We start from the raw sequence: 25,709 nt of genomic DNA, 5'->3' as shown, positions 1-25,709 counted from the left end.
GGTATAAAAACTATTTGTGTCTTTAACAAGAACAGAAGTACTGACCTCAGAAAGAGTTGTGGCTGGTTTTGATTTTTTATTTTTTTTTAAAAAAGGGTTATGTCATTGTTATAAAAGTGGAATACATTGAACATGTGATTTTTTTATTATTTTTTTTTTTTACTAAAAACCAAACAAAATTAGTTTAATTTTACTTCAATAATTTGTAAATATAATAATAATTCAGGCAACTAGGTAGGCATTGTTAAGGACAAAATAAAAAATTAAGCACAAAAGATAGCCATTGATTTATTTTTTTTTTTCCCAAATTTGAATACACAGCTGATATTTTTTCATGGCAAGTATTGTTTTGACTTCAGCTTTTAAAGTTAGAGGGTCCCATTTTCAGTGCAAATATTTGTTTTCTTCGTTTTTGTTATTTGTGCTGTGACCACAATTGTTCAGGGAATGAAATAAAGCCCGCTATAGTTTTTTGTGTATGGAGGGATCACGTGAAGTAAAACTTAAAATGTATGCATTGCATTACATTTGTAGATCAAAATGGTAAATACCATGCAGCTCTGTTTACAAATAAACTACACTCCCTACAAATGCAAGGCCACATAATGATATCCTTGATACATCTCTGTTATTCCCTTACTCTGCAAATAGATCCTTGGACTGTAACACTATTTTACCTAGGATAAAACATTAATTTATGTAAATGAAATTACCACAGTGCAACACATATCTAGGGTTTATTTATCATGTGTGCATTTAATTGATAGAACCAAACAGTTACATACAAAAGATTCTGATAATCACCTAAAATAATAATTTGTGTAGCATCATCAGCACGATTTGCAGACATATTAGTCAGAACCAATATAATTTAGTCCTTATGCCATTAATGAATATGTACATTCTCCAACTATACACTGTTTTGATTCTAAGAATAAGTTTGTTTTGTAGAAATTGGGACAGCAGATGGTAGGTTCTTCAGCTTAAGAAATATTCAGATTCTAAAATGTTAGCATTCAAATAGGCAAAAACTATAAATTCTAAAGTAGTTGTGATGAGTAACGTAACACTTTCTCCTCACATGCTGTTCAAGGGCTGACACAAAAATGAGGTTTGGCATGTGTATGAGCCATTGAAAGCAGTCACTGCCATATGAAACTATAAACCATCTTCTCCAGTGTAGTTGCACTAAATTTAAAGTGTAATCTGTCAGTGAAGCTATTTTATTTAATATTGAAATAAATGTTTGTCCTTCCCTTCCCTGTCCATTAACAGAAAACAGGTGTTCCAGAGACACAGAACCAACAAAGAGGTTTTCTGCCACCAGTTTAGGTGTTGCTTGCTAGTGACAGCAAAAGGGCACAGCTGAGAAAAATTGGTCTCATGAAATTGTTCCTGCTCTATGTTAAACTTCGGCACTATTTGCAACCTCTTGAAGGTAGTTGGGCTTTCAGGCCACTCTAACATAGTGAAAGCAGAGTAACAGATGTGTTCCAGCTGCAAGCTTAAGAGTCTTAAATCATCTTTGCATGACTGTTATCTAGTTTGCAGTTTGGCTGCATAATAAATTCTGATCCCATATAATCCAGCTATGTTATATAAGGAAGAGGTTATTACTACTGCAAAAAATACTACAAGGCTAATGTAGTTCTTGTCATATCTGAGTTTGCCGGTGACTGGAAAACACTCACAGACTAATCTCATTAACTTTGCTTTTAAATTACTTTTTACTTTGTGTCTTCTTGACAAGTGTGAACTTTTGCTTGTGAATATGGAGCAGGATTTTTTAAATTATTGTCATACATTTTTGGAAAAAACACTTCTTGTTTTTGAAGTATGGAAATAGCTTCTTTTCATAAAGGCCTAATTTCAAGCCAAAGTTATGTTTACAGAAATAGGGCTCAAAGGATCACAGTCTGAAAGTGATTCTAAGAAAAAATAGTGTCTTGCTGAAACTCTACATAGTGCCTAAAATATACCGTTCAGAATCTTCTAGGTCCTGTTTCCATTGCTGTTAAAATGAAAATATTTTAACTGGGTAGAAAAATACTGATAAACTATCTAATTAGATCTATCTGAACTTGATTACATATGTATATTGGTAATAGTTCCTTCATATAAATGTTAAAATTCTGTACTGACTGGTGCGAGAAGGACTCCTCTTGAGAAGGAACTGGATTTGGATCTTGTAGATTAAAAAAAAAAAAAAAAAAAAAAAAAAGATGAATGAGCAATAATAGTGTAGGAGCATTTGGGTTTACCTTTGTAATAATTATTGCTTTTGTTACAAAGGCAAAAATGTATAATAACTTACTTACATTGAACTAATGGGATGCAGGACTAAGACCAGACGCAAAAGTCATGTTTCTCTGCCGATTTACATTTGTTGTAAATTAAATACAATGCTTTTGGTGCCAGTGGAGCTATTCTGGTGTGAAACTGGTAGAGAGGGAAATAATCATCTCCAATAATTTTAAGAGAAATCCTTCAAACAATCCTCTATTTTAGCTGCCATAAAATGTTATGTTATTAAAAAGGCTCAGATTTCAGAGTACTCTGAAATGGGAAGATGGGAAACTATTGTTGGTCACTGGTGATTACTTAGTATCAGTTACTAAATCTTTTTGCTGTCATTTCTGAAGTACTTGGCCCTTTGGGCAGCCCTAAGGCCTCCAGTGAATAGCACTGATTTGAGATTTCTATGCTGAAAACAGCTGCCTCTGCGTTCTCATTATAGTACCCTTCAGCAAAGGGCATATTCTAAGGTGTAACAGGGAAAACAAGTCAGGGCTCAGCTTCCAGGCCAAATCAGTCTCCTGAGGGTGCCACTTCTTTGGTAGAGACTGTGAAACACTTCAGTGTTTTCCATTGTTATGTGTAATACACAGGATTATTACAGGTTCCCAAATGAGTTCATTCAAGATACTGAAGATGCTAGTGCGTTTCCCTGTCCATTCCAATTAAGAGGATAGTTGGGATTCTTCCCCAATTACCTATTGTTTAATAAGCAAGCGATAATTTTAAAAAGCACTAAACAGTACGAGTAGAAAGGACATCAGGAATATAGTTTAGCCAATAAAAAGGAATTTATTAGGCTGAAGACTGTAGTAAAGAAGCAGTGATCAAAGCAGCTTTCTGCAATAACAGTACCATTGAGGGGGCCCTGTTTCAGTTGAGTGATGTGAGCAGTAGAACTGGTAGGTCAGTCAGACATACGCTTCCAGCAAGTGTTTCAAAAAACTAAACTCTGAGTTGTGATAGAATCATTGCTCAGTTCCACAACATTTAAGGCCCCTATAAAATAAAAGTGAAACATTGTAGTTGTTCTTGGCTTTAACTGCTGCTAACTGTAGTTTTCTTCAGATGCCTATAAATGATGTACATGTAAGTGCACAGTCATTTGAACACTGCTTAGTGAGGAAAGAACAGGTCCACCAGTAAATACGTACAGGATCACACCCCTAGCAAATAAATAAATAAATACATTTCTATTTGATATCTCTCCCCTCTCCTTTGTTTATTCTTCAGAGCACAAAAGCTGGCAGGTTGATTCTTTTTTTCTTCTGCTGTTGCCACAAGTGAAAAAGCAGAAACATCAGGCGAACAAGTAGGTTCCCATCTGTCCCAGTAGTTTGTCATTCTTGCCATACAACAACGTTACAGCTGTTGTGATGGCTTGCTCTGATGATAAACATGGGCCTGTTGTGGCAGCAGCACACAACATCTGCAGGCCTGATACCTCCATATATCCAGGTGGAATCAGCAAAATGAGGCCATGTTTCACCCCTTAGACGAGCATAAGGGGGCAGAGGAAGGACAAATTGTCAGCTTCTACTGAACTTTTGAATGTCAGAAAGCAACTCAAAAAAAAAAAAAAAAAAAGGCTTTATATGAAAATTAACAAAAGAGGGCAGTAAAGGGGAGCAAATGCATTTGCTTTTTGCACCTTCTAATTCTGAAGTTGCTGAGTCGTTTATCAGTAAAGTCTCCAGAATTAAGTTCAGGCTTATTGTTTGACTGAAGATGCCGTAAGCCCTATTGTTAGATAATGATACAATCCTACTTCTGCTCCCATTAATATTATCAACATTATATGGGAAATAATTTGTACTAAAAAAAAAATAATTAGAACATTGTACCAACGGTGCAGCTAAAATAATTTTTTTCATAAAGTTTAAATACTGTAAGTCTAAATATATTAGGCTTGGAAAACGTTAAGCCCCAGAGTTACCTTATTACTGGGTTTTTGTTGTGAAATCATGCTAAGTTCATCACAGATAATACTGTCATAATGTTCCATGATTCCCACGGTCTGTTTTATCTCTTGAGTTACGTGAATGCTTTGAAAATAGTGTATTGTTAAATTCATGCCATTCTTCTTCCTCTCTTTTTTAAAGAATTTATTTTACACATCTTTACTTTGTGCCTCCCACCGGTGTGCATTTCTTCATGTTCAATACTAAAACTCAATCAAGCAGCTAATGCCTATGTACATAGTTGTATGTATGTGTGTATGAATGTATATGTTTATATCTGTCTAAATACATGATGTACAGTGTATATAAAGTGTGCAGTGTATGTATATATGTACAGATATGTAGCCATGTATTCATGATATTCTTTATGTTAAACTTTTCATTCATTTTCTAACCCAGAGCTTCTTAGCTGTCATTTCTTAGCACAAACTAAACCTGGCTTAAGCAGGTAAATCCCCATGATTTCAGTGCTTTGCACCTTTTTCTAAACCCAGCTTGAATATCACGGAATTGTAGGGGTTGGAAGGGACCTCAAGAGATCACTGGGTCCAACCCCCACTGCCAAAGCAGGTGAATGTGGTATTTTCTTTTCAGTACTGACAAATTAATTCAGTGAAGCTTGTGTCTTTCACATTTTTCCCTTTACATTTTTATGTTTGATGAGTGAGGTCAGCCAGTGAAGAGTAAATAGAACCTAAAATGTCTGTTAAAAATAAATGTACGAATAAAAAGGTTAGAAAGAAAGTACTTTCACATTTCAGTATATGCTCACTCATTCTCTGTCAGCTTTCTGAAAAATGTTTTTTGTGTTGTTTTTTTTTTTGTGAAGTTTGTTTCCACAGTGAGACTTGTTAAGAGATTGTTTCAAGTCTTCAGGTGTAGCTAAGTGAAAGAAAACCAAATTGCCTTTATCATTGAACTGTAGCACACACAACAGGATGCAATGGATGCCACTTAAAAAATAAACACATATTACGATAATGATAACATGAAACTAAACTTAATTAACAAAGGCTATATCATCTGTTCAAAGAAGCAATTACACATAGTGGTAATGAAGTAAGAGGGAGGTCACAGTTTGTTTCTTAGCAAACATAAAAACATTGGATTTATTGGATTTTCACAGTCCACTTCAATTGTGTATTCACTTTCCAAAGGTATTGTTTTTTGTCTAGCTTAAACTAAACAAAGGTAGTTAGTTTAGTTGCCAAAGCTAATGTCCATTTTCATGTCCTGTCCTTTTCTGCAGACTGCAGTTTCAGATCTTAGTGTCTGTGTCAAGTTTCCCTCATTCACAGTGGGAGATGGGCACATGGAGCATTAATGAATAGACTTGCAATAAGACAGTGTATTACTTGTAGGGAGTACTCAGCTACTTAAATTATCAAAATGTAAGTTGTTCTTGTACTTTTTCCCTTCTGATGACTTGAACTTGGATAGAAAACATAGAGAAGTAATTATATTAATATTAGTAAAAATAACAATAATAAAAAATTTACAAACTGCTTAGAGTAGTTCAGCATGTCTTGTATTGAAAAGGTGAAGTGGAATTTTCTGGGCATATATTTCCACCTTGTAGGCTCAACGTGGTGAAGACTTGTGCGTGTTTAACTTTGAGCAGATGAGCAGACACTGATTAAAATAATGGGAGTTTCTTGCATGCTTAAAGTAAAGCACAAGCTTCGTTCAAAGTCAGGCCCTCTGCGTGTAAAATCTCTGCTATGAAGAATGCTAAGAATGTTCTCTTGTTTCTTAATATATTGTTAGAAACCATTTGTTTGTATGCATTTGTTTTAAATATAGAACCTGTAAAACATCATTCTTTAATATTTCAAGCCATTTTTCTGAGATGTTCAGCAGGAAAACTAAGTTAATGGCAGGAATTTCTGTGACAGATGGTCCTTCATTGGTGTCATGACAATCAGTGTGGTTTGAATAATGTTTGCTTTCCTCCTTAAGGGCTGAATGGAAACCTGAATGTCTGTTCGTGTCATTGTGCTGCAGTAAAATCTTAAAGATTAGGAAGTGGATTGAGGTATTGATCTGGACTGAATCTGTTTAAAAAAAAAGAATAAATAAATCAATTGTGGATTTATAAAAAGAGCATATTTTAAAACTGTGAACTTGTTTTATATAAGTTTTGAGTTGTTTTTATTCTGAAGGGCAACATACACTCAAATTTAAGTGGTGCTATGTTGTTATATTCTACAGAAACTGTGTAACGTGAAATCAACTTTCTCTATTTGATGTCAGAAAGCAAAAGTCTAAGAAACACACCTATTGCCAGGTATCTAACGCCCCTGAATAATCAGCTTCTTGTACATCATTTTTTAATGATTTTAGATAAATGACAAGAAGGCACAGGTCCATTTTAATATATTTTCTATGGCTTTGGGTTGAAAGTAAGATCGAATGAATTTCAATTAAAAGGGAATTCTTTAAGAAGGAAACACTGCTTACATATGTTTTATCATAAATTGAATTAAGGTAAAATGTGGGAATATTTTTTCATAATTAATCCGTACTCTAAAATACATTGCAAGCCAGTGTTCAGATTTGTAACTGAGAAACTGCACATTGTGTAAGTGTTGTATCTGTTTGGCATAGGCTTACCAGGGAGCTCTGATTTCTTATAAAAAAATAAAAAAATAAAAATCCCATTTTTATAAAAGGAATTATCTAATTTTAATTCCTTGAGATATTTTCTGGAGGTCTCTGCTTTCTAGGGGATAGTAAGCAATTGTTTATGCTATTATATTTTAATTTCAGATTCAAACCTCACAAGAGTTACTCATTTATCACAGCTACTTTTGTGGAATCAACATTGTATGTGTAATAGCATATTAAAATAATAGCATGATTTTTTTAATCTGAATTTTATATCTAATCAATGTCTTCAGTCATGAAGAGGAATTTGCATTGTTGTGTTTGTATATAGAGTATTGCAGTGCATGATTTAGCTTATGCATTTTATTAAATGCTGTTTAAATGTGGCATTATATTGTTGTGGCTTAATACTACTACCTAAATGAGGTTTATACTATTAAAGTGAATTACAGATAAAAATGCATTCTTGATTTTTATTCATAAGTTCACTGAATTTCTTAAATATTAGGTGTCTAAGCCCAGTACTCAATAGGAACAGAAATTTCCCTTCACTGTGATCAAGCTGAGAAGGACTTTTTCCTAAAAGCTTTAGTTCATCTTCTTCAGCTTTCTGCATTTCTCTCTTTTTTTTTTTTTTTTTTTTTTAATGGAGAAAATAGCTATTAACAGATACTACTCTCATCTGTTACTTGCTTTCTGCTCCCTGAATTTTAAATTAGGGTAGTGTGTGTTGGATTTTAGTTCCCTTCAAACACGCTTTATAGCAAAGACAATGAAATTGAACTCTTCCAACTGGTAAACACATCCTTAATGTTATTTATGATGTGGTTGAGATGCACCACATCTTTTACATCTATTTTTATACAGAAGATGGTTAATTTCAGTTCTTGTTTTCTGCAATCAGGAACTCTACAGCTTCAGCGATTTTCATTTAGCAAAAATGAGGCTAAAATGATTTTAGGCTTCAGTTGTCAAGCCTAGGTGCTTAAAATAAAAGAAATATACATGCAAACGTGGTGAACAGGTAATTTTCAGTTAGGAGCCTCCTCTGAAGTATGAGGTCTTGTCCCTTAAGCTGAACAAGTTCATCCTCTGACTATTGAGTTTGTAGAAACAGAACTACGCCGCTCGGAGGCGTGCTCCTGGTCAGGGGCAGGGTGTGGTGCTGGAACGGTGTGGAGCACTCTGTGTACACTGCCTGTAAACTTACGCGTGCAGGCCGGCATTTTTTTTGTTGACGTTTGGCAGAGCAGTAGGGCTTGTTGCAAACAAAAATACACATTCAACCATGCCATGCCAAATGTATTAATTTAATTGTTTTTTATATTTCTTATAAAGTGTTAGTGACCAAAAGAAAAAAAGAAAACCCTTGCCCCTAGCGTGTTTTGAAACGTCTTTTCCGTCGAGGTACGATGTTACTAAGAAGGCAAACGCCAGAAATGGAGTGGGAAGCGGTTGTGGTTATCCTTTGTTCTGTTTTCCCGGGGAGAGGGGGGGCAGCCCCGTCTGTTTTTCGTTTTAGTCCGTCTCCTGCCTCGCGCTGCCTGTCAGCCGGCCGGCCCGTGCTCCCCGCCTCCCGCTGCACCGCGCCCGGCCGGGGGAGCCGGGGGCGGCCTCGCGCGGGGCAGCGCCTGGGGCCCGGCCCGCCCGCGCTCCCGGCAGCCGTCGGCCGGTCCGCCAGCTGCGCCCCGCGCGGGGAGAGGGCTCGCGGGCCCCGGCGCCGGCCGAGCCCCGAGCGGCGGCCGCCCCCCGGCCCTCCGCGGGAGCGGCCGCGGCACCGCCCCCCCCAGGCCCCGCCCGCGCGCAGGGGGCGGTGCCTCCCGCCCTTCCGGCCGCGGCGGCGCCATGCCGATGAAGGGCCGCTTCCCCGTGCGGCGGACGCTGCAGTACCTCAGCCAGGGCGACGTCATCTTCAAGAGCGCGGTGAAGGTGATGACGGTGAACTACAACACGGCGGGGGAGCTGAGCGAGGGCGCCAGGTGAGCCTGGGGCTGCGGCGGCAGCGCGCCTCGGCCGCGTCCCCGCCGGACCCGTGGCTGATTTCTCCGCCCTCCTTCTAGAAAGTTTGTGTTCTTCAACGTCCCCCAGATCCAGTACAAGAACCCCTGGGTGCAGATCATGCTCTTCAGGAACATGACCCCCTCGCCCTTCCTCCGCTTCTACCTGGGTAGGTGGCGCCGGGCCGGGCCCCGCCGGGAGCCTCCCGGGGCCCCCAGCGAGCGCCGCCTGCGGGGCCGTGGCTTGGCGGGGCCTGCTGGGCGCCGCGCATCGGCACTCACTGCCGCGGGGCAGCGGGCTTTATGCATCCTTTTGGCTTCGTGCTTTTAGAGTGCGCTCTTTGTAGGCGCCGTGAAATTGCATGTGGTGGGCAGGGAAGGGGCTACGGGAACGCCAGCTTCTGCCTGATTTGTTTTTAACAGACAGCGGAGAACAAGTTTTGGTTGACGTGGAAGATAAAACCAACAAGGAGATAACTGAGCACATTAAAAAAATCCTGGGGAAAAGCAAGTAAGTAACAATACGCCAATGTACTCACGTCATAGGATGTAGCACACGTCATAATACGGTCCCTACAAACTGGTCAAGTATGTAGGATTTTTTTTTCCCAAATAAATTGGCAAATTTAACCAGGTAAAACCATCCTTCTGGAAAACTGTGTGTAGGGAAGGGACAGGAAAGGCTGCCATTCAGGCTTCTGATGGTAACAAATGAATCTCTTTTTCTAGAGAAACACTTGAAAAAGAGGAAAGAGAAAGAAAAAAGCTATCACATCCAGCAACTTTTGGGCCCAAGAAGTATCATCTGCGAGAGTGCATGTGTGAAATTGAAGGCCAAGTTCCCTGCCCTGCCTTTGTGCCACTACCCAAAGAGATGAGAGGAAAATATAAAGCTGCTTTGAAAAATGAAGCATCAGCCTGAAACCTCAAGCCATGCAGTTGCTTCCTCAGGGCTGGGTGATCAAGGTGCTTCAGTGAGAGACAAGGGTTAAAACGTCCTGGAAACAGGAACAAGCAAGTTGGTGTGATACTGACATTCTTGTCCCATAATTCTTCTAGCTACAACTAGAATAATTAAAATAAAAAATATTAAATAAATGTAAGTTAAAAAAGCAGCTTTTGTTGTGCCAGTTTTACAAAGCATTGCAGTCAAAGCTGTGTGAAAGCAAGAAGGAAAACTGACCAGAGCTATATGTTTTGTACTCATGCCTACAGATAAAAGGTTGTAGCAAAAATAGCAGATTCACAGAATGGCTGATGGTGGAAGGGACCTCTGGAGGCCATCTCCTCCAGCAGGGACACCTAGAACAGGCTGATAGTCTTTGATGATCTTGAAGGAAGACTCCACAACCTCTTGGACAACCTACACAAGAACTCCATCACCCTCACAGCAGATGTCTTTTCTGATATTCAAAGGGATCTGTTCCTGTGTTCCAGTTTGTGCCCATTGCCTCTTGCCTTTGCACTGGGCATCACTGAGAAGACACTACCATCCTTGAACGTTCTCTTCAGGTATTTATATACATTGATAAAATTCTTCCTCCCCCCCACGTGCTTTCTCCTCTTTAGGCTCTAAGCCTTTCTTTGCAAGAGAGATGGTTCCAGCCCTTAACCCTCTTAGTGGCTCTTTGGACTCTAACCAGTAGCTCCAAGTCTCTCTTGTACTGGGAAGCCCAGAATGGGAGCCAGAACTCCAGCTGTGGAGCAGCAGTAGTACTTACTGGTTCTATGGGGAAGGATCACGCAGCCTCCTGGCAGGATTTTGCCTGATGCAGTCCCCAAGATCATGTTTGCTTTGATACAGAGAAACTGGGGGTAAAAGTTGATTTCTCTTGAAGCAGAACAGGGTTTCACAGACTTTCAGAACATTTCAAATGTTCCCACCCATTTCCAGCTTGTACTAACTGAAGACAGCCAGATAATGTACTCCCAGCTGAAAGTACATGCTGAAACGAAAAACCCACATGCAAGGGAGAAGCATAGCTAGAAACTTTGGCTTCCAGGTAATTCTTGTCAGCAAGTTCATTATGCTTCAGAGGCCAGTGCTGCTGCTCTGTAACTGATTTTCCTTCAGCTGCTCCTGGACCGTGAGCATGGTCAGAGTAGCTTCTGCCTCACCGAACAATTACAGTGTACCTATAATAGTATATAAATACATGATAGATAGTACTACATTGCTTTGAATTACATCGTTGCATATGCCATTAAGCTAGGATTATCTATTTCTGCAGTAATTTGCACATACACTAGTATTTCTGAGCAGGTGGTTGAATACAAAATTTCACACCTATGTGAATGAGCAACCTCTAAAAATCATCAAGGGCAAATACAGCACAAAATAAATGTTTATTTTATCTCTGTTTACAAAGTTTTCATACAGAGTAGTGCATGCAATTTTAACAAATGTCAATGCAAGTTATTTATTTAGCTTTGTGGTTATGAGTCTTCATTTTGTTGTGCCTTGTGAGCCTTACAGCAATCCAAATACCAGCAAATACCAAAATCCAAATACCAGTGAATGTCTTCACATTAGAGATGACTTTAGTATCAGATCGCTAGTCACATTTAACACTGACACTGATTATGAGGTATGCTAGTCTGTTACCTGCTTGTAAAAATATGTTGTTACATATACAATAAGGATACTTTATTAGTGTATTAGACTGAAAATACAAAGAATGCAAGATAGTTACAACAAGGAAAAACCACTTCTAAAAGCAAAAGCTGAAACCACTGAAACATTCTTTTTGCATCAATATCAAAAGAAGTTCTGGGTTGCAGTGCAGGGAGCAGTCCTCTTGACTCACAAACTAGTCTGTCTTAAACAGTTACCTTATACTACTACTTTAAAAACAATTCTGTGTATAAAGGGGGATAAAGTTTAACTATCTTAATGTGTCTCTTTATCTTGCTGCCTTCCTAAATGTAGTGCCACAGCGCACTTAGGTTGTGCTACTTTACAGCCTTTCAGAATCCTTTGTTCTTTATTTCATTTGGTGCAAAGTAACACTTAGGGACTCAATCAACAATAATAAAACACCTAAATATACACCCTCAGGGTCTTACAACAACCCATTCTGCACACCTTTCAAACTCAGATTTATACTACAGTAGAAGAACAGCTATGTTCTTCAAGTGGCTGCTCTAAGTTATTTTGATCATTTACTAGTGTTACTGAGGATATGTTTTGTTAGTTTGAAACAGAAGTTCTACAAGTCCATACCTCCACATGTTTACAAGAAAGTAAAAGTAGGGTTCTTGCTGTTTAGGTAGCATGATTATATGTGTGTCTCAGAAACATTACGTGATGTTCACATTATAGCAATGCTATTCATGTTATTGGAGACATAGGTAAAAGTGTCCTGGTCCATACAACTGCACTTGTGTAAGCCCACCATTATTAGTGCCATACAGTGCAATCTGCCCAATTTCCTCTATTTCAGCTTTAGTTAAATACACCCTTTTGACTAACTCCTCCCAACCACCTTTTCAAACACCAATGCGTGACGATGAACCTCTGCATCTCAAAGGCAAAAATCAAAGCAGCTGAGGCACAGTCTTTTGCAAAGATACATGCTGACTTAACAGTGAATGATTCTACATTTCAGTGTCAGTATCTTCAGAAGCCAGCATTAAGCCTCCCTGCACCACAGGTGCTGGCCATCCCCTAGCCCTCCCCCACGTCACAGGTTCACACCAAGACTCCAATCTGGAGCTTCTTATTTAAGACAGATGTGCCTGATTCTCTTAATTTCTTTTGATGGGAATCAAGTATAAGATAGGACCTGCTATTTGGCACCATCACAGCCCAGTTTTCACTGAATTCCAGTTTAGTGGCACTTCAGCTCTCCATTATAAACAGAACTTCTGTTCTCTGAATGCTATGAAGAGGGTTCCAGTCTTACAGATAAAAGAAACATGATCATTCCGTTACCCAGAAGACATAAAGGAATATACAAGTTCCACGATATAGTTAGGAATTGCAGGGTCACCTTTAAAACTGTAGCTTGTGCTAGCCTGACATACTTCTCCCTGTGAGCGAGTATTTAGGTATTCATTCCCACACAGGTAGGTCTCTGAAGCCAGTTCAGCTTTCTCTCTTACACTGCAATTTGTGCCTAGAGTAACTGGGAAATTAGAAATGATGAAAGGGCAGCACCCAAATTTTACTCATGAATTTTTGTGAACACTTTTTAAAAGTTACTCATGTTAAGATCAGTTACAAAGTTTTTCCTCATAGTCTTAAAATCCCTTTTATGTATTAGCATTGCACAAAATTGATCTGCAGCCTGTGTATTCTGTATCTCAAAGAATCACAGCAGCCTTTCAACAGCCCTTTCCTGTAATTCCATTAGGGCAATTAGGCTAGCCTGTAACACTTGTACTGTGCCATTATCAAAAGATGCACGCATTTTAGAAACATTTTCATCTCTTTTGTTGGAGTGCCGCTTGAAAAACCAATAATACATCTAGTACAGAAACACAAGAGAAAGGAGGAAAGATGACGAATCAACCCTGAAACCATTTCCAAGTTGTAGTTCCCTGTTAACACCTAACTCTTTTGACCAAAATACACAATATAAGACCAATTACCACTGAGAGGGTTGTAACAAGTTATTGTAAAAATTTCTTAGTATAAGTGTTCAAGACTAGCAGCATTCCTCAATTTTCTTTCTTCAAGGCTGAGTAGTAGTGGAAATACATATCTGAAAGTGCGTAAAAAAAATCCCACAAGATTCTCCCAATTCCCTCTTGTAACCTGTACTCCCATTTATCTGTTCTACTTTCCCATCTTTAACAGCGGACATGAAGTAATTATTACACAGCCCTACTACTGCTTCAACAGTTGGATTTCTCCTTTTGTTTTGCTAAGGTGTACTTCAATTCCTTCAAGTTCTCTGTCAGTACCTCCACCTCATCCATTCGCCCACTATGTTTGGCATCAAATATATAGGCTTTGATATTATCTATCTGTTGGAGAAGCAGTTCCTCCTCTATAGCCTCCTCTTCTGAGATCTCATTGCCATCCTCCACTTCAAAGGGATTGGTCGAAGATCCCTCTTCAAATGGATTCCCAGAATTCCCCCCAGACTTTTGACATGGATTTTCATCCTCTTCAAAGGGGTTTGAAGTACTGACAGATGCTCCATTAGTTTGTTCATCCTCCTCATTCTCAAATGGATTATATTCTTTTTTATCACTTTGTACAATAGCGTTAGAGAAAGAGATCAGTGGAGAAATGTCTTTGGCAAATGGGTTAGCAGGATCTTCCTCTGACAGAGGGGTATCTGTTTCATCTTCAAAGGGGTTTAGACAGGCTGCCCTATTTTGGTCTTTGTCGTGCTGTGGAACGTTCTGGGGTTTGACTGGAAAGATAAAGTTATCTTTAGCTGGCAGCTGTTGAACAGCAGTAGTTTCAGAACTTGGGTTCCCTTTCATCTGAGTAATATCCAAATCCAATCCATGTGCTATCAAGTTCTGATTCTCTTTTGTAACTTCATGCTGATGCTGCTTGACTTCTCTGAAGTCTAAGGAGTGTGTCCTTGAATGTTGAGACATGAATTTGTGGTGTTCTCTTTCCCATTCTTTTTCACAAAGGACCTGAAGTTCCTCCCTCTGCATCTCTTCCTCTTCTGCCTGTTTTTTAGAAAGCTCAATAGCTTTCAGAGTTTGTTGTTGATCATATTCATCCTGAAGCTGCCTCAGGTTCTCTTGCAACATACGGACCTCATCTAGCCGATTAGCTGCTTTTGCTTGCTTAATAAAGGATGTGATGTTGTCAATCTGCTGAAGAAGTGGGTCTGCTATCTCACATTGTCGAGATACGCTAGACGTAGGTAACCAGCCTTCAGATTTCCTGACTGTTCCTTTTTTTAGGTTACTTGCATCACCGTTAACTGCAGCTACAGATCTGGAAGTTGAATCCTTCTGCTTTTCCTCTTGTCTTCTGTGTGCTTCAAGAGCCGCCTAAAACAAACATGTAGGGAGAGAACACCACGATTTATTTTAATATCCATAGGTACAAAAAGTTAGGCTTTATCTACCTTAGACACTGCTGTCACAAACAGATCAGTTCCATTTTTGCTTACTCTGCAGAAAATGGTCGTTTTCGTAATATTACCTAGATGCTTCCCTTCAGTTTATTTGTGAAGGTACTTAATATCCCTTCATATCTGCCTGTACAAACTTGAGAGCAGTGACAGTGCTATACATAAAGCAGAAAATGCCTAATCCAGCTGTCCAAAGAGTGGCCTCAAACTGATTTGTACAGTAACTGTATCACAGTCAACTATAGCAGGTACTTCTGTAATAGAGCACCAGTGTTAAAGATCACTGATGATACTAGCTTTTGGAATGCAATGATTTTTGTTTCTCAACTTCTACCTCAACATAAAGTTGGTTTATTTTACATTTAGTGATGTTCTCCCTCCTAACTGGAAAAGAAATAAATCCCAAACCTCTCTGAAGATGCATCCTTATTCTTGATTATTTTTTAACCACCTAAAGAAGTCTCCGAATTCTACTTGTGCAAATGAACTCCAGAACACAATTTGAAAATCCACATAAGCTAAGATACCTAAAGGCCTTCTGTTGCAGTACTGCAGAGCAACAGCAAAAGTAAGCAAGTCACTGCTGCTTTCTAGAAGTACCCAGCTCTTGGTACTGACCTCTGTCTCTCTGTTCTGGGTAGAAATAAGATGACTGTATTACACAAATCCCTGAAAATGGACACAGAATGATCACCAAAAAAATTTTTTTGAAGTTCAGTGTTAAGGACAGCTATTCATTCATACACACAGAGGTACTAATACGTTAAGATTAACTCTGAGTTGTAAATAATTGTGCATGTCTTTAAGACTTTGAAGGAGGCCCTCATACCAATACAGATCTTAACCTGTCTTACCATATGTAGTCTTCTCTTCTTCAGTTCTTCATACTGATCTTTGGTTGGCAGGGACATTAGGCCAAGCAGTTTTTCCTGGGAAAAAATTGAAATACTTAGTTTTACTTGCAGGCGTTCAGCCAATTTTTTAGGATTTTTTTTTTCCTTGAATATAGAAATACCACCAACAGAACACAGACAAATAAGAGGGACTTCTACACTATAGTTACTGCTGCAAGCCTGAGCATATCGTGGCTGCCTTAACTATACCGCTAGCTAGGCTCAACCTCCACCAGAGACAAAGCAAAGATCTCTTAAGCCCCTGAACACAATACTGCTCTGACTACACTATCGATTCAGTGGAACTACAGAAAAATCCACAGAACTAAACATTCTGTTAAAATAGTTTTAAACCACAGGGATGCCTAGCAAAGAAGAGAACACTACATAAAACAAATTTAGCTCATATGTTTAATTTACCTGAACAAAAAGTGTAGCCGAGTATCTTATCATTCTCTGAAGCTGTAGTGTTTTAGGATGAGGTTGGGGCTCTTCATGCAAGCCTAGATTCAAAATCTTCTTACTGAATCAAAGCAAATGTACAATCTCATCAGTTCAAAAACAAGGGCCAAGGAAAATACAACAGAAAATGAGGCAGACAATATCAAATTAACATTTTCCAATGTTCTTTTAGATAAGCCATTCTAGATATTACAAATTGTAACACTTAAAAAACACAAAAACCCTATGCCTCTATTTGTCTCCTCTGCACTTAAGCTATTTTCACTACAGAGGAATGTATGGTTGGAAAAGGAAGTAGAGCTGGATAGTGCACAGGAACAGCATCTACCTTTCAACATCCTCATTACAACTGAGCAGACAAGTTGACTATGAATAAGCAGGTAGATGTTACAGAAATGTAGGCCCCAACAGCTGAGGATAAGAAAAACTACAGAAAAGTCATTACAGAAGGATATCCAGCACAAGCTGTATTGGAAGAGGAAAAAAAATATATCCTGCTTTTCTTTATTGTTATGATGCACATGAGAGAAAGCAAGAGACAGCGCGTGTACACTTCCTTTACCTTAAGGCATCTATAAATTCATATACTCTTTGAATCTCCACTCTCAAGTCATTTGCATGTTCAAGATTGTAAGTCGTCTCCCCGGCACTAAGAAATAGATACAACTTTATTGTAAGCCATGCATCAAGCTAATAATAAATACAATGCAGGAAGTTATCCCAAGGAGATGTCAACAACTGTAAGGATAGTCAATCCTTTAAAAGGCTTTTATTTTGAGCTCACTGTGTTTTAAAGCCTTTTTGTTCTGACAGAAGTGGAAAGTGATAATCAACTTATCAACATGAAGATTTAGTAGATCATTTTATTTATGATTTTATTATTTACACTCACAGGAGAAATTGGATTTTAATACAAGAAGAATCCCACTATCAATAATATCTAAGATATACAGAACCTAACAAATACATTTATTCTGTTTTTTTTTTTTTCCAGGCCACTGGGTGCAGAAAAGAAATGAAACAAAATGAATAAGCAACTATACCACTAAAATAGCTCTCTCTGCTTACGTTTGTCAGAAAGCAGAAGGCTACAACCCCGCATGAGTGTCATACTTAAGATGCTAGCAACTGACTGCATCTACACGGATATCCAATCACTAGAATCCCATATTTATTGAGAAAACAAATTAACATTTAACAGGGAAGACTCTTCACCAGTTTCTAAGCTTCCCTCTCCTTTTATATCTCAGATACACAAAATAACAATCATGCACTCAAAAATAACTTTTCAGGACTCAGTACTAGTCAGAATGAAGTATGCAATGCAAAATCCTTAGTGTAACAAGTCAAGTAGGGAAAACAAAACAAAGGTTTTGTAAGGGTTTAAAGAAATGCAAAATGTGATTGTTGTTACAATCCTTTTGAGGGGAGATCCTAGTGCTCTTTATGAGGTGATCAAACATTGTAATTTGGGAAGGTATCAAGGTCCAAGTCAGCACAGTATACATAACGTATGCATTTGTGCATACTGCTAATTCTCTGGAATTTCCAGTATGTTATTAAAAAAATATTTTAAGTAGTACAAATTTTTAAAAGATTAAAGAAAAAAAACAACACCCCACTTCACATCTCCTTTGGAACAACTTCCAGAAATTTGCTGTACAGCTTCCTTCTTTGCCCTATAAGCTCCTTGAAATCCATCAATTTCAGCAATACCAGAAATGGCAAAAGTGACTTTTTTATAGCCAAGAAATGTAATGTTTTTCCCTCTAGTCTTCACTACTCTATTACATTTCATATATTAAGCACATGTGGCAGGCTTATATTACATTCATTCAGTATGGCAAGTCTTTCAGCAGGTCATTACACTTAAGGACGTAAGTAATGTAAGTCCTAATTATATTCAGTTCTATAACATTAAATTCTGACTATGCTTAAATCAGAAGCTGTATTTAAGACTGATAAAACTATAGAACTTATCCCATTCTACAAGTTGAAAGGCTAACCCTAGCATTTATTACTTTTTTATTATTTTTAAATACAAATTTGTGGGAAGAAACCCAAAAATCCAGGCACCCAAATGATGCACCAAAAGTCTGGAATTAATAATAAGTCATATGCTAATTAGTAATAGATCACAGGGATGGCACTCATCAGCTTTAATAATCTATTCCATTAATTAACATGGGGTTTGGACAGGTATTTGCCTAGATTTTTTTTTTTTTTTTGAGTACTTTCTTATGACCTACACAATCTTGTAGCCTTAGCACACCACTTCTTTACTACTTCTCATTCTTACAGTTGCATAAAAATGCATATATTCATAAACAAAATTAGCAAATAGGGCTTACTTTAGCGATTCTGCCATCTTTATATATTCTGGTGCCTTCTGGTCAACCTTCTCCATACAGAGTCGGAGTTTCTTATTTAAAACAAAGTGTATAAAAGAACTCACGTCAAAACACAGATGTAAGCACATGCTGACATAAGCCTTTCAATGTGCCTATGCACACCCCCAGCTAACAGTGATGAAAGCCCTTGGGCTATTAAGGATCACAGCGCCCTTCGGCTGTCCTCAGAATACAGATGCCATGGTCATGAACAGAGAGAGAATCTCTGTACCCCTGCAAGGTGAACTTGAATTCAGAAGCTATTCTGATGGGAAACTTAGGTAAATTCTAGTCTTAGTTTCTTCATAGAGAGCATCAACAGAAAGTCCCATTAATACTAACCTTGGGACTGGGAGAAAGGTTTACAGACTGGATTGAATACCCAGTGACTGTCAGTACCTGCTATCAAAGCATATTTGAACATAAAAGTTCCAGCCATACACTTGGTCAATTTAGATGGTTCCAAGAAGTAATTCCCACCAGTGTGAGGACAGAGTGCTGACAACATGAGGTTGTACAGTTCCAGTGCAGCCCATTAACAAAGCGCACAGCACATCACTGGTTTAATAAGGACTGTTTGGAGGAATCCCAGTTGACATAGTTCACAATTTTAAGAGAGGCAACACAGAACTGTTAGTTTCAGATGCAGAGAATAAAGCTGTGCCTTAAAATGAGGGTTTAAGTTATCATGGGATATAAGTACTACATGGCACCTGGCTCCATCATTTCAGATTTTTCTATGTGGCATCAACAACCATTACAGTCTATCTGTACACAGGCAAATACTAAGCCATAACGAGCTTGGACATGAGAGAACAAGCTAGAAACCAAGTAGCAACAACTGTAGGTATATATACTGACTATGAAAGCAGCAAGTAGCTTCATTTTACCTCATAGAGTTTCACAATCTCTGGAGTGTATTCTCTCTCATCAATCTGTTGTTCTCTTTTCAGCAGGGTGTCTTTGCAGTGCTGACAACAACGGATTCGGTCATCATCCTTCTCATCCAGAACTGAGCTTACACTGCTTATGCTGCTAATGCTGCCACGGCGGGAGCCATGGACGCTATTAGGTGAAGAGCTTGGACTAGTATGAGAACTCAAGGCCTCTTTGCTGGCACTGGTGAGTTTGCCTAAAAGTTATATACAGGTAATTTTACATTGATTGGAGAGGCCAACAGATTTTACCAACACAAATTAATTGCACTTTTAACTGAAGCTACTATTACCAAGAATAGTAGAAAACTGTCTTGAAAAAGAAAGACATGCAAGGAACCCATGACAACCAGATCTACAAGTCAGAATTTCAGTATTCACTGTAAGATCCTGCTCTATTCTAAAAGCATCTAGAGAGCACTCTACTGGGAACCACTTACATTCTTTATGCCTAGGATAATGTGAGAATGTTTCTGAGTTGAACGTTGGACCTTGCATAGTTACAAAACAGTGTGTGGAAAACAGCAATGTTAATGCTGTACTTATTTTTGTGCTTGAACTCTCTGAAGATCCCAATTAACATCATTTATTTCCACAGAAAATAGTTTCCTCTCTAGATAAGAAAGGAAACTAAAGTTGAAAGTGCTTCTTAAAAGGGGCTTGTGGATGAGTTCCCTTGATGTCAACATTTGGATAATCGTGGTCAAGATTTGAAATATCCATGGTAGTTAAATGTCAAGAACTTCTAGAGTTATAACTCCAAAAATTTATACCTCCAGAGCTATGGTACTCAGTACAATTTTGGAATATGCCACATCTAGTAATATTATGTACTAGTATATTCTAGTAACTTTTTCAGCATTTTGTAACGCTTCCCAATCTGAAGAAGGAACAGAGACAAAGAATATAAAAATCATTCTTACTCTGTTTTGCAGACAAGTGTCTGCATGGAACTGACTGACACACTGAAGAATGAGTTTCCCACACAAACAGAATATTAAGCTTGTTTTCTTGTTGCAAAAAGCCAGGATGCCATTAGCACACTGAGTGAGATAAGGAAAGGAGGAATTAACACTACCCACTGCACTTACTTGCCAAAGGAAGACTGACAAGTTCCATGCACTTCTTGCACATAATGGACCCACAAAGGCGGCAATGGTGACGTCGATTTCGAATACTGAACTTACTGCCACAGTCTGGGCAGAATGGAACATCCTGATCATTGACCCAAGGCACAACAGACTTCTCTATAGCTACAATCAGGTGGAGAGGGGGAGGAATACACACAATGTAAGATATTCATTCAGTTAATTCCTTTGCTGGTAAACTATAGCAGCAAGTAGTCTGAGGTAAGCTCATACCAACCTCTTATTTTAGCGGACTCTGTATTTGCTCTGTCAAACGATGTAAGCTAGTAGAAGACAAACAACAAATTCAAGAAAACTGAACTTTTGTAAGAAAAAAAAAAAAAGGCAAGAACTCCACAACCTCCTAACCCCCCATCCCATCCCAACAGGAAAAGTCTGCCATTTTTAAAAGCCTGTTTCACATCAGATTCCTGCACCCTTCCTGATTGTTTCTAATGCCATATTCAGACAAGTAGTGCTAAACAATTACTGCCAAATCTGCTCCAGTCAGAGCATTTGGACATAATTCTCAGATCATCCAACATTATTGCAAGTAAAAATGCAAATAAATCAGATGTCAGTGGTGGACTTTGCTGAATGACGAGCTGGAAAAATCCTGACAAATGTTAGGGAGAAACTTTGTAAGGTAAAAGATGGAGAAAACATACAGGAAAAAAACAGATGGTTCTTAAGTACATGAAAGCAGCATTTTCAGTTTGGAAACGCTGCATAGAAACAGAATTCATGTGTGCAGTACAGAGTCAGACCAAACTACATAAGGATAAAAAAAAGAACAGTCACTTGTAAAGAGTCATAATTTACTATCCTTTAAAAAGTGCACTGCTGCATAAATGGGCACCCTTCACACTAAAACATGACTACATGTCTAGGAAACATTTAAGAGACTAGAATATTAAAAAAAAAAAAAAAGCAGAAAAATTACCTTTTCTAACCTGATTATTAACTTATTGACTTCAACTACATAGTGATCAATCCTGGCTGCTCGGTGTTTCTTAAAATCAGAAAGATGGCTTCTCATAGCACCTTGGGAGAGAGCAGAAAGTTTTCAGAGTCACCTAGGTGTTTTACATGGATTTAAATACATATAAATGCCTCTCGAAAAGCAGCTATCCCTTCTTTTTCACCATTTATTTCTCATGTTCAAATGGCATTTTAACAACATTAGTATCCTAAGTTTTTGTGGTTCTGTTCCACATAAAACGTGTGGATTAAAGCCTAATTAATGGTGTTTTATTTCTACTTTAAAAAAAAAACAACAACTAAGAACACTACATTAAAAGAGAACATCTACAATATTATTATTATTTATCTCCATCCCTCAGTTATATTTGGCAAGCTATTATCAGCTAGCACTTTTCTCAAAACCAGCTGCCATTATTTCCTGACTGTATCTGGAACAAAGCCAAGATGCACGTCCAGTGAATATTTGAGGTCTACACAACAGCACCTTCGCTTTCAGATTTTTGATCATCCTTCTCACTTTCAGAGGTCTGAACAAAATCCTCAATCACAGTTCAGATTTACAGAAATGTCATCACCAAGTACACAGAAAATCAATAAAGCATCTATTTAAGAAATACACAATTCATTCTCAACAAAATTGGGTTTAAGTTTTAATCGTTTTCTTAATAACATAAACCAGATATTGAAAAATCAAAGACACAGACAAAATATAAGTTATCTTTCTTCTGACTGGTAGAACACAAAAGCAGATGTTGCTCTTTGACACTAACTAAACAAAGGATAATGTCACTTCCTCATTCTAATGAAATATGTAAAAAACCCTCCATAGCCGAATTCATAGGAATGGGAAAGCCCCTCTGGCTAACTGAATTCAATCTGTTTTGAAGACATTACAGGACCCCTTTCACAAATCCACCAAATCCTATTCTGAAATCCTTAAGGTTCATATTCCCCACTCTGATCAGAAACCTTCTGTTAATTCATTGCTTAAGTTTATTCTTAGCTACTAATTTTGACTATTTCAGCAGCAATCATGGTATGAAGTCAAAAGTACAATGATCTACAGAACTCAGACTCAAAGGGCAAAGTCCTCATCTGCCAGCAGCACAGGAAAACTCCCAGGACCCACAAGAGACAGTGCTGTCTCCTCTCCCTGAAAACAACCATAAATTTCTGCAATAGTAAAAGGCAATTTCCAGTAACAGTATTTGTAATTAATGGCTCAGTCAACATATTAGTTAACTTTTGCAAAGTTTAAATCTATAGCCACAGTTGTTTTATTTTTGTTTGATTAATTTAAACCTCTTTTTAATGTGAGATTACCTATACCTCAAATTCAAAGAAATAGTTGAAAAAGTTTAAATCAGGGGAGAGGCATTTTGTCAGGCATATAAGCTAACATCTACTTTAACAGTAACCCAAAAGGCAGAGATTTAATATAGCAATAGCTTATTAATCAGAAAATTATCTGTTTTGTTAAAAGCTACAAGATGCATGCAGAACACCTCAAAGCTAGATGAACAGTGCTATATATATCCAGCAAAACTCAACAGCTCAGGTACGCTGAAATAACAATTAACCATGCTCTCAAGGGGTTTGGGTCTTGATTCTATAACACACACACACACACACATTTTCCACATCACCCCCATACAATGTAGGCAGGCTGCACAGAATCAATATGCAAGCCATAACCCCATGCTACAGTAAATCAAGTGCAATACAGACAATTCCATGCAGCTTCAGCAAAACCGTTCAATTTCCCCAGCAAAGATTAAAATCAGAGTTACCCCCCTGCGTATCACTCTAGCTCTCCTACCTACTTCTTGGGGCTCCCACATGTATGGATCTACTCCACCATAGCTGAATGATTCATATCGTTCCTGAGATCCAGAATCAGTTCTGTCATCTTCTTGCTTCAGTAGTTTCTTCTTTGCTCTCTTGGCCTTCTGGACGAGATCTGAAAAAGATAAACCCACATACCAAACAGGAGGCTGTTAGTTACCCAGTATTTGCCATGTGAAACCAGCATGGAATGCTCCCTATCTTTCAACACAAATCTTTTTTCTTGATAAGTCAACACGTCCTGTTTAGAACCAGAGCTTAGTTCAGAGTCACAGGTGACACTAAATGCTCTTTGTTATCTGTCAAAGTAGTCCTAAGGTCCTAATAGCAGATCAGTAGTTTTAGGCACTCCATTCAGGGACATCACTGTAAACAGTAAACCGTATTGAATTGTGGGACCCCATGCCACAGCACACTGGGACACCACGTATGTACTCTCTCTCAATTCCCAGTGATTTGTTTTGGTTTTGAGTGTGTTCAACACTTTCTTTGTATTTTTTGCACAAAGTCCAAGTTAAGAATTTCAATATGCTTGTACATCTAAATAACTTAAAAATTAGAAAACAGATCACTGCATTATTTTCATACAAATGTTAGTGAGAGGAGAGCAGTCTCCTGGGCCAAAAATAAGACTGGGAAATTGAAATTTGAGCATTTTTATTGCCCTTGTATCTGTACTCTCCTCTGGATATTCTATCTTCAAGAATTAGTTCAATTAGAACAACAAAAAAAAATCAGAATGCAATTGAATTTTATATTCAATAAAAGAAGTATTTGGGAAACCTTAGGAAGACTAAGCTGTTGTTTTCTTCATATCACAGTGAAAACCATGTTGTTGTTTTGGCTTAAACACTCGACTGAAGCAAGCATCTGTAATTCACCTACTTACTACAGCGGCGTGCCCATGAAGAGAACGTGACTGCAGTACTGGCCAGTCTACCTCCACTCTCCAAGAAAAAGACAGTGCTAAAAGCTGAGATGTAAACAGACTGATGGAAAGCAAATTCAAGACTTAAGAAATACTCAGTTGGGCTACTCTTAAGGTAGGCTTGTTAAAAACACAAACTTTCCTCAGAAAAGAGACTTTTGAAGTAATGACCGTTGATCTCCAAGAGCAGGGAAAAAAGTAACAGTGAAGACTTTCTTTATGGAACACACAGACCTACCACCATATTTTGCATATCCTTCCCTCCATGTAAAGCAATACTATGTACTAAGGGGGGGGGGGGGGGGGGGGGGGGGGGGGGTGAGGAAGTTGTACCTTAGTTAACAGGAGTAACAAAGGGATTTTTCACACATCAGTAAAAGCCAGTAGTCCACGGCAGAACTCTGGAACGCTCCCTGCATCTACTCCAGCTCCACCATCCAGTCCTTCTCCACCTCTTCCCCACCGCCACCCTTCCTTATCCATCCCCTAGAGTTTTAGCTGCTGTCCAACCAAGGGAGGAATGAACTGGTACCCGACAAGTACCAGAGATCCGCCGTGTTCTGCAAGGCCTTTGACTAACGCTGGGGAATTCCCTTGCCTTACAGCGGAGGGTTCTCTCGCTAAACGCCCAACAACCGAGCACCCACCAGGCCAAGACCCGCCAGCCTCCCGAGCCAGTAACAAAGCGGGAGCGGGGCCCTGCCCGTGCCCGCACGCCGGGAAGGTTGGGGCGCGGCGCCGGGAACCGCGCCCGGCCCGGCCCGGCCCCGGCCCGCTCAGACGAGGCCGTGGCCCCGCAGCCCGCAGCCCCGGCGGCCGAGCGGCTGCCGCTGCCCGCCGCCCGCCGCGCCGCGCCCTTACTTCGGAGCTGCGCCCTGACGGCCCTGTCCTCGCCCGAGTGCTCCTCCTCGTAGTGCGCCTGCAGCTGCTGGAACGCGCGGAGGTCCTTCAGGCACAGCGGGCACAGGAAGCCCTCCCGCACCTCCGCCGGGTCCCCGAAGGGCGGCGGGCAGCCACACGCCATCGCGCCGGCTCGGCTCGGCTCAGCGGCGACCCTGCGGCGACATCGTCCTGCGGGTCCTGCAGCGGGGGGACGCGGGGCGATGGGGCGTGGGGACGGGCCCCCCGCGGCCTTCCCCTGCCCGCCGGGGGGAGCCGGGACTGGCGCGCCGGAAGGGGCCGCGGCGGGGCGGGACCGCGCAGGCGCGGGAGGCGGCACGCAAGGGGCGGGGCTG

The 25,709-nt window shown here is 39.5% G+C and overlaps 2 protein-coding genes and 1 long non-coding RNA gene across 4 annotated transcripts; 2 read left to right on the top strand and 1 right to left on the bottom strand.

Moving 5' to 3' along the window:
• Positions 1 to 8,681: 8,681 nt before the first annotated feature.
• MRPS25 (mitochondrial ribosomal protein S25) lies at positions 8,682 to 9,975 on the top strand. The gene is made up of 4 exons (XM_032193854.1): positions 8,682 to 8,842; positions 8,924 to 9,030; positions 9,284 to 9,371; positions 9,590 to 9,975. The coding sequence occupies exons 1-4, from the start codon at positions 8,709 to 8,711 to the stop codon at positions 9,780 to 9,782; spliced, it is 522 nt and encodes a 173-aa protein (XP_032049745.1). The 5' UTR covers positions 8,682 to 8,708; the 3' UTR covers positions 9,783 to 9,975.
• A 190-nt stretch (positions 9,976 to 10,165) lies between these two features.
• Positions 10,166 to 24,769, top strand: LOC116492877. Its single transcript, XR_004253686.1, has 3 exons — positions 10,166 to 10,372; positions 19,609 to 19,777; positions 24,368 to 24,769. It is a non-coding gene; the product is annotated as an uncharacterized LOC116492877 (long non-coding RNA).
• On the bottom strand, positions 11,188 to 25,612 carry RBSN (rabenosyn, RAB effector). Of its 2 annotated transcripts, XM_032193852.1 has the most exons (11): positions 25,336 to 25,612; positions 23,521 to 23,661; positions 21,661 to 21,761; positions 20,956 to 21,001; positions 20,682 to 20,843; positions 19,546 to 19,787; positions 18,617 to 18,687; positions 16,828 to 16,914; positions 16,224 to 16,326; positions 15,765 to 15,839; positions 11,188 to 14,827 (listed from the first exon to the last, which is right to left on the bottom strand). In XM_032193852.1, exons 1-11 carry the CDS (start codon positions 25,496 to 25,498, stop codon positions 13,700 to 13,702), a joined length of 2,319 nt encoding a protein of 772 aa, XP_032049743.1. In that variant the 5' UTR covers positions 25,499 to 25,612; the 3' UTR covers positions 11,188 to 13,699. The 2 variants fall into 2 exon arrangements, with proteins under 2 accessions (XP_032049743.1, XP_032049744.1); XM_032193853.1 differs by lacking the exon at positions 25,336 to 25,612 and having other exon boundaries at positions 23,525 to 23,580.
• Between the last annotated feature and the right edge of the window lie 97 nt (positions 25,613 to 25,709).

The sequence above is a fragment of the Aythya fuligula genome, chromosome 10, assembly GCF_009819795.1.
Source record: "Aythya fuligula isolate bAytFul2 chromosome 10, bAytFul2.pri, whole genome shotgun sequence".
NCBI classification, from domain to species: Eukaryota; Metazoa; Chordata; class Aves; order Anseriformes; family Anatidae; genus Aythya; species Aythya fuligula.
Note: the sequence above shows the minus strand (reverse complement) of the source record. Positions and strands in the feature narration are given on the sequence as shown.

Coding starts and splice junctions, on each gene's coding strand:
- MRPS25 (XM_032193854.1), top strand. CDS start 8,709: ATGCCGATGAAGGGCCGCTTCCCCGTGCGGCGGACGCTGCAGTACCTC. Junction 8,843..8,923: donor GAGCTGAGCGAGGGCGCCAG/GTGAGCCTGGGG, acceptor CCCTCCTTCTAG/AAAGTTTGTGTTCTTCAACG. Junction 9,031..9,283: donor CTTCCTCCGCTTCTACCTGG/GTAGGTGGCGCC, acceptor TGTTTTTAACAG/ACAGCGGAGAACAAGTTTTG.
- RBSN (XM_032193852.1), bottom strand. CDS start 25,498: ATGGCGTGTGGCTGCCCGCCGCCCTTCGGGGACCCGGCGGAGGTGCGG. Junction 19,788..20,681: donor TGTCAGTCTTCCTTTGGCAA/GTAAGTGCAGTG, acceptor TATAACTTTTAG/GCAAACTCACCAGTGCCAGC. Junction 18,688..19,545: donor AGATTGTGAAACTCTATGAG/GTAAAATGAAGC, acceptor GTTTTAAATAAG/AAACTCCGACTCTGTATGGA.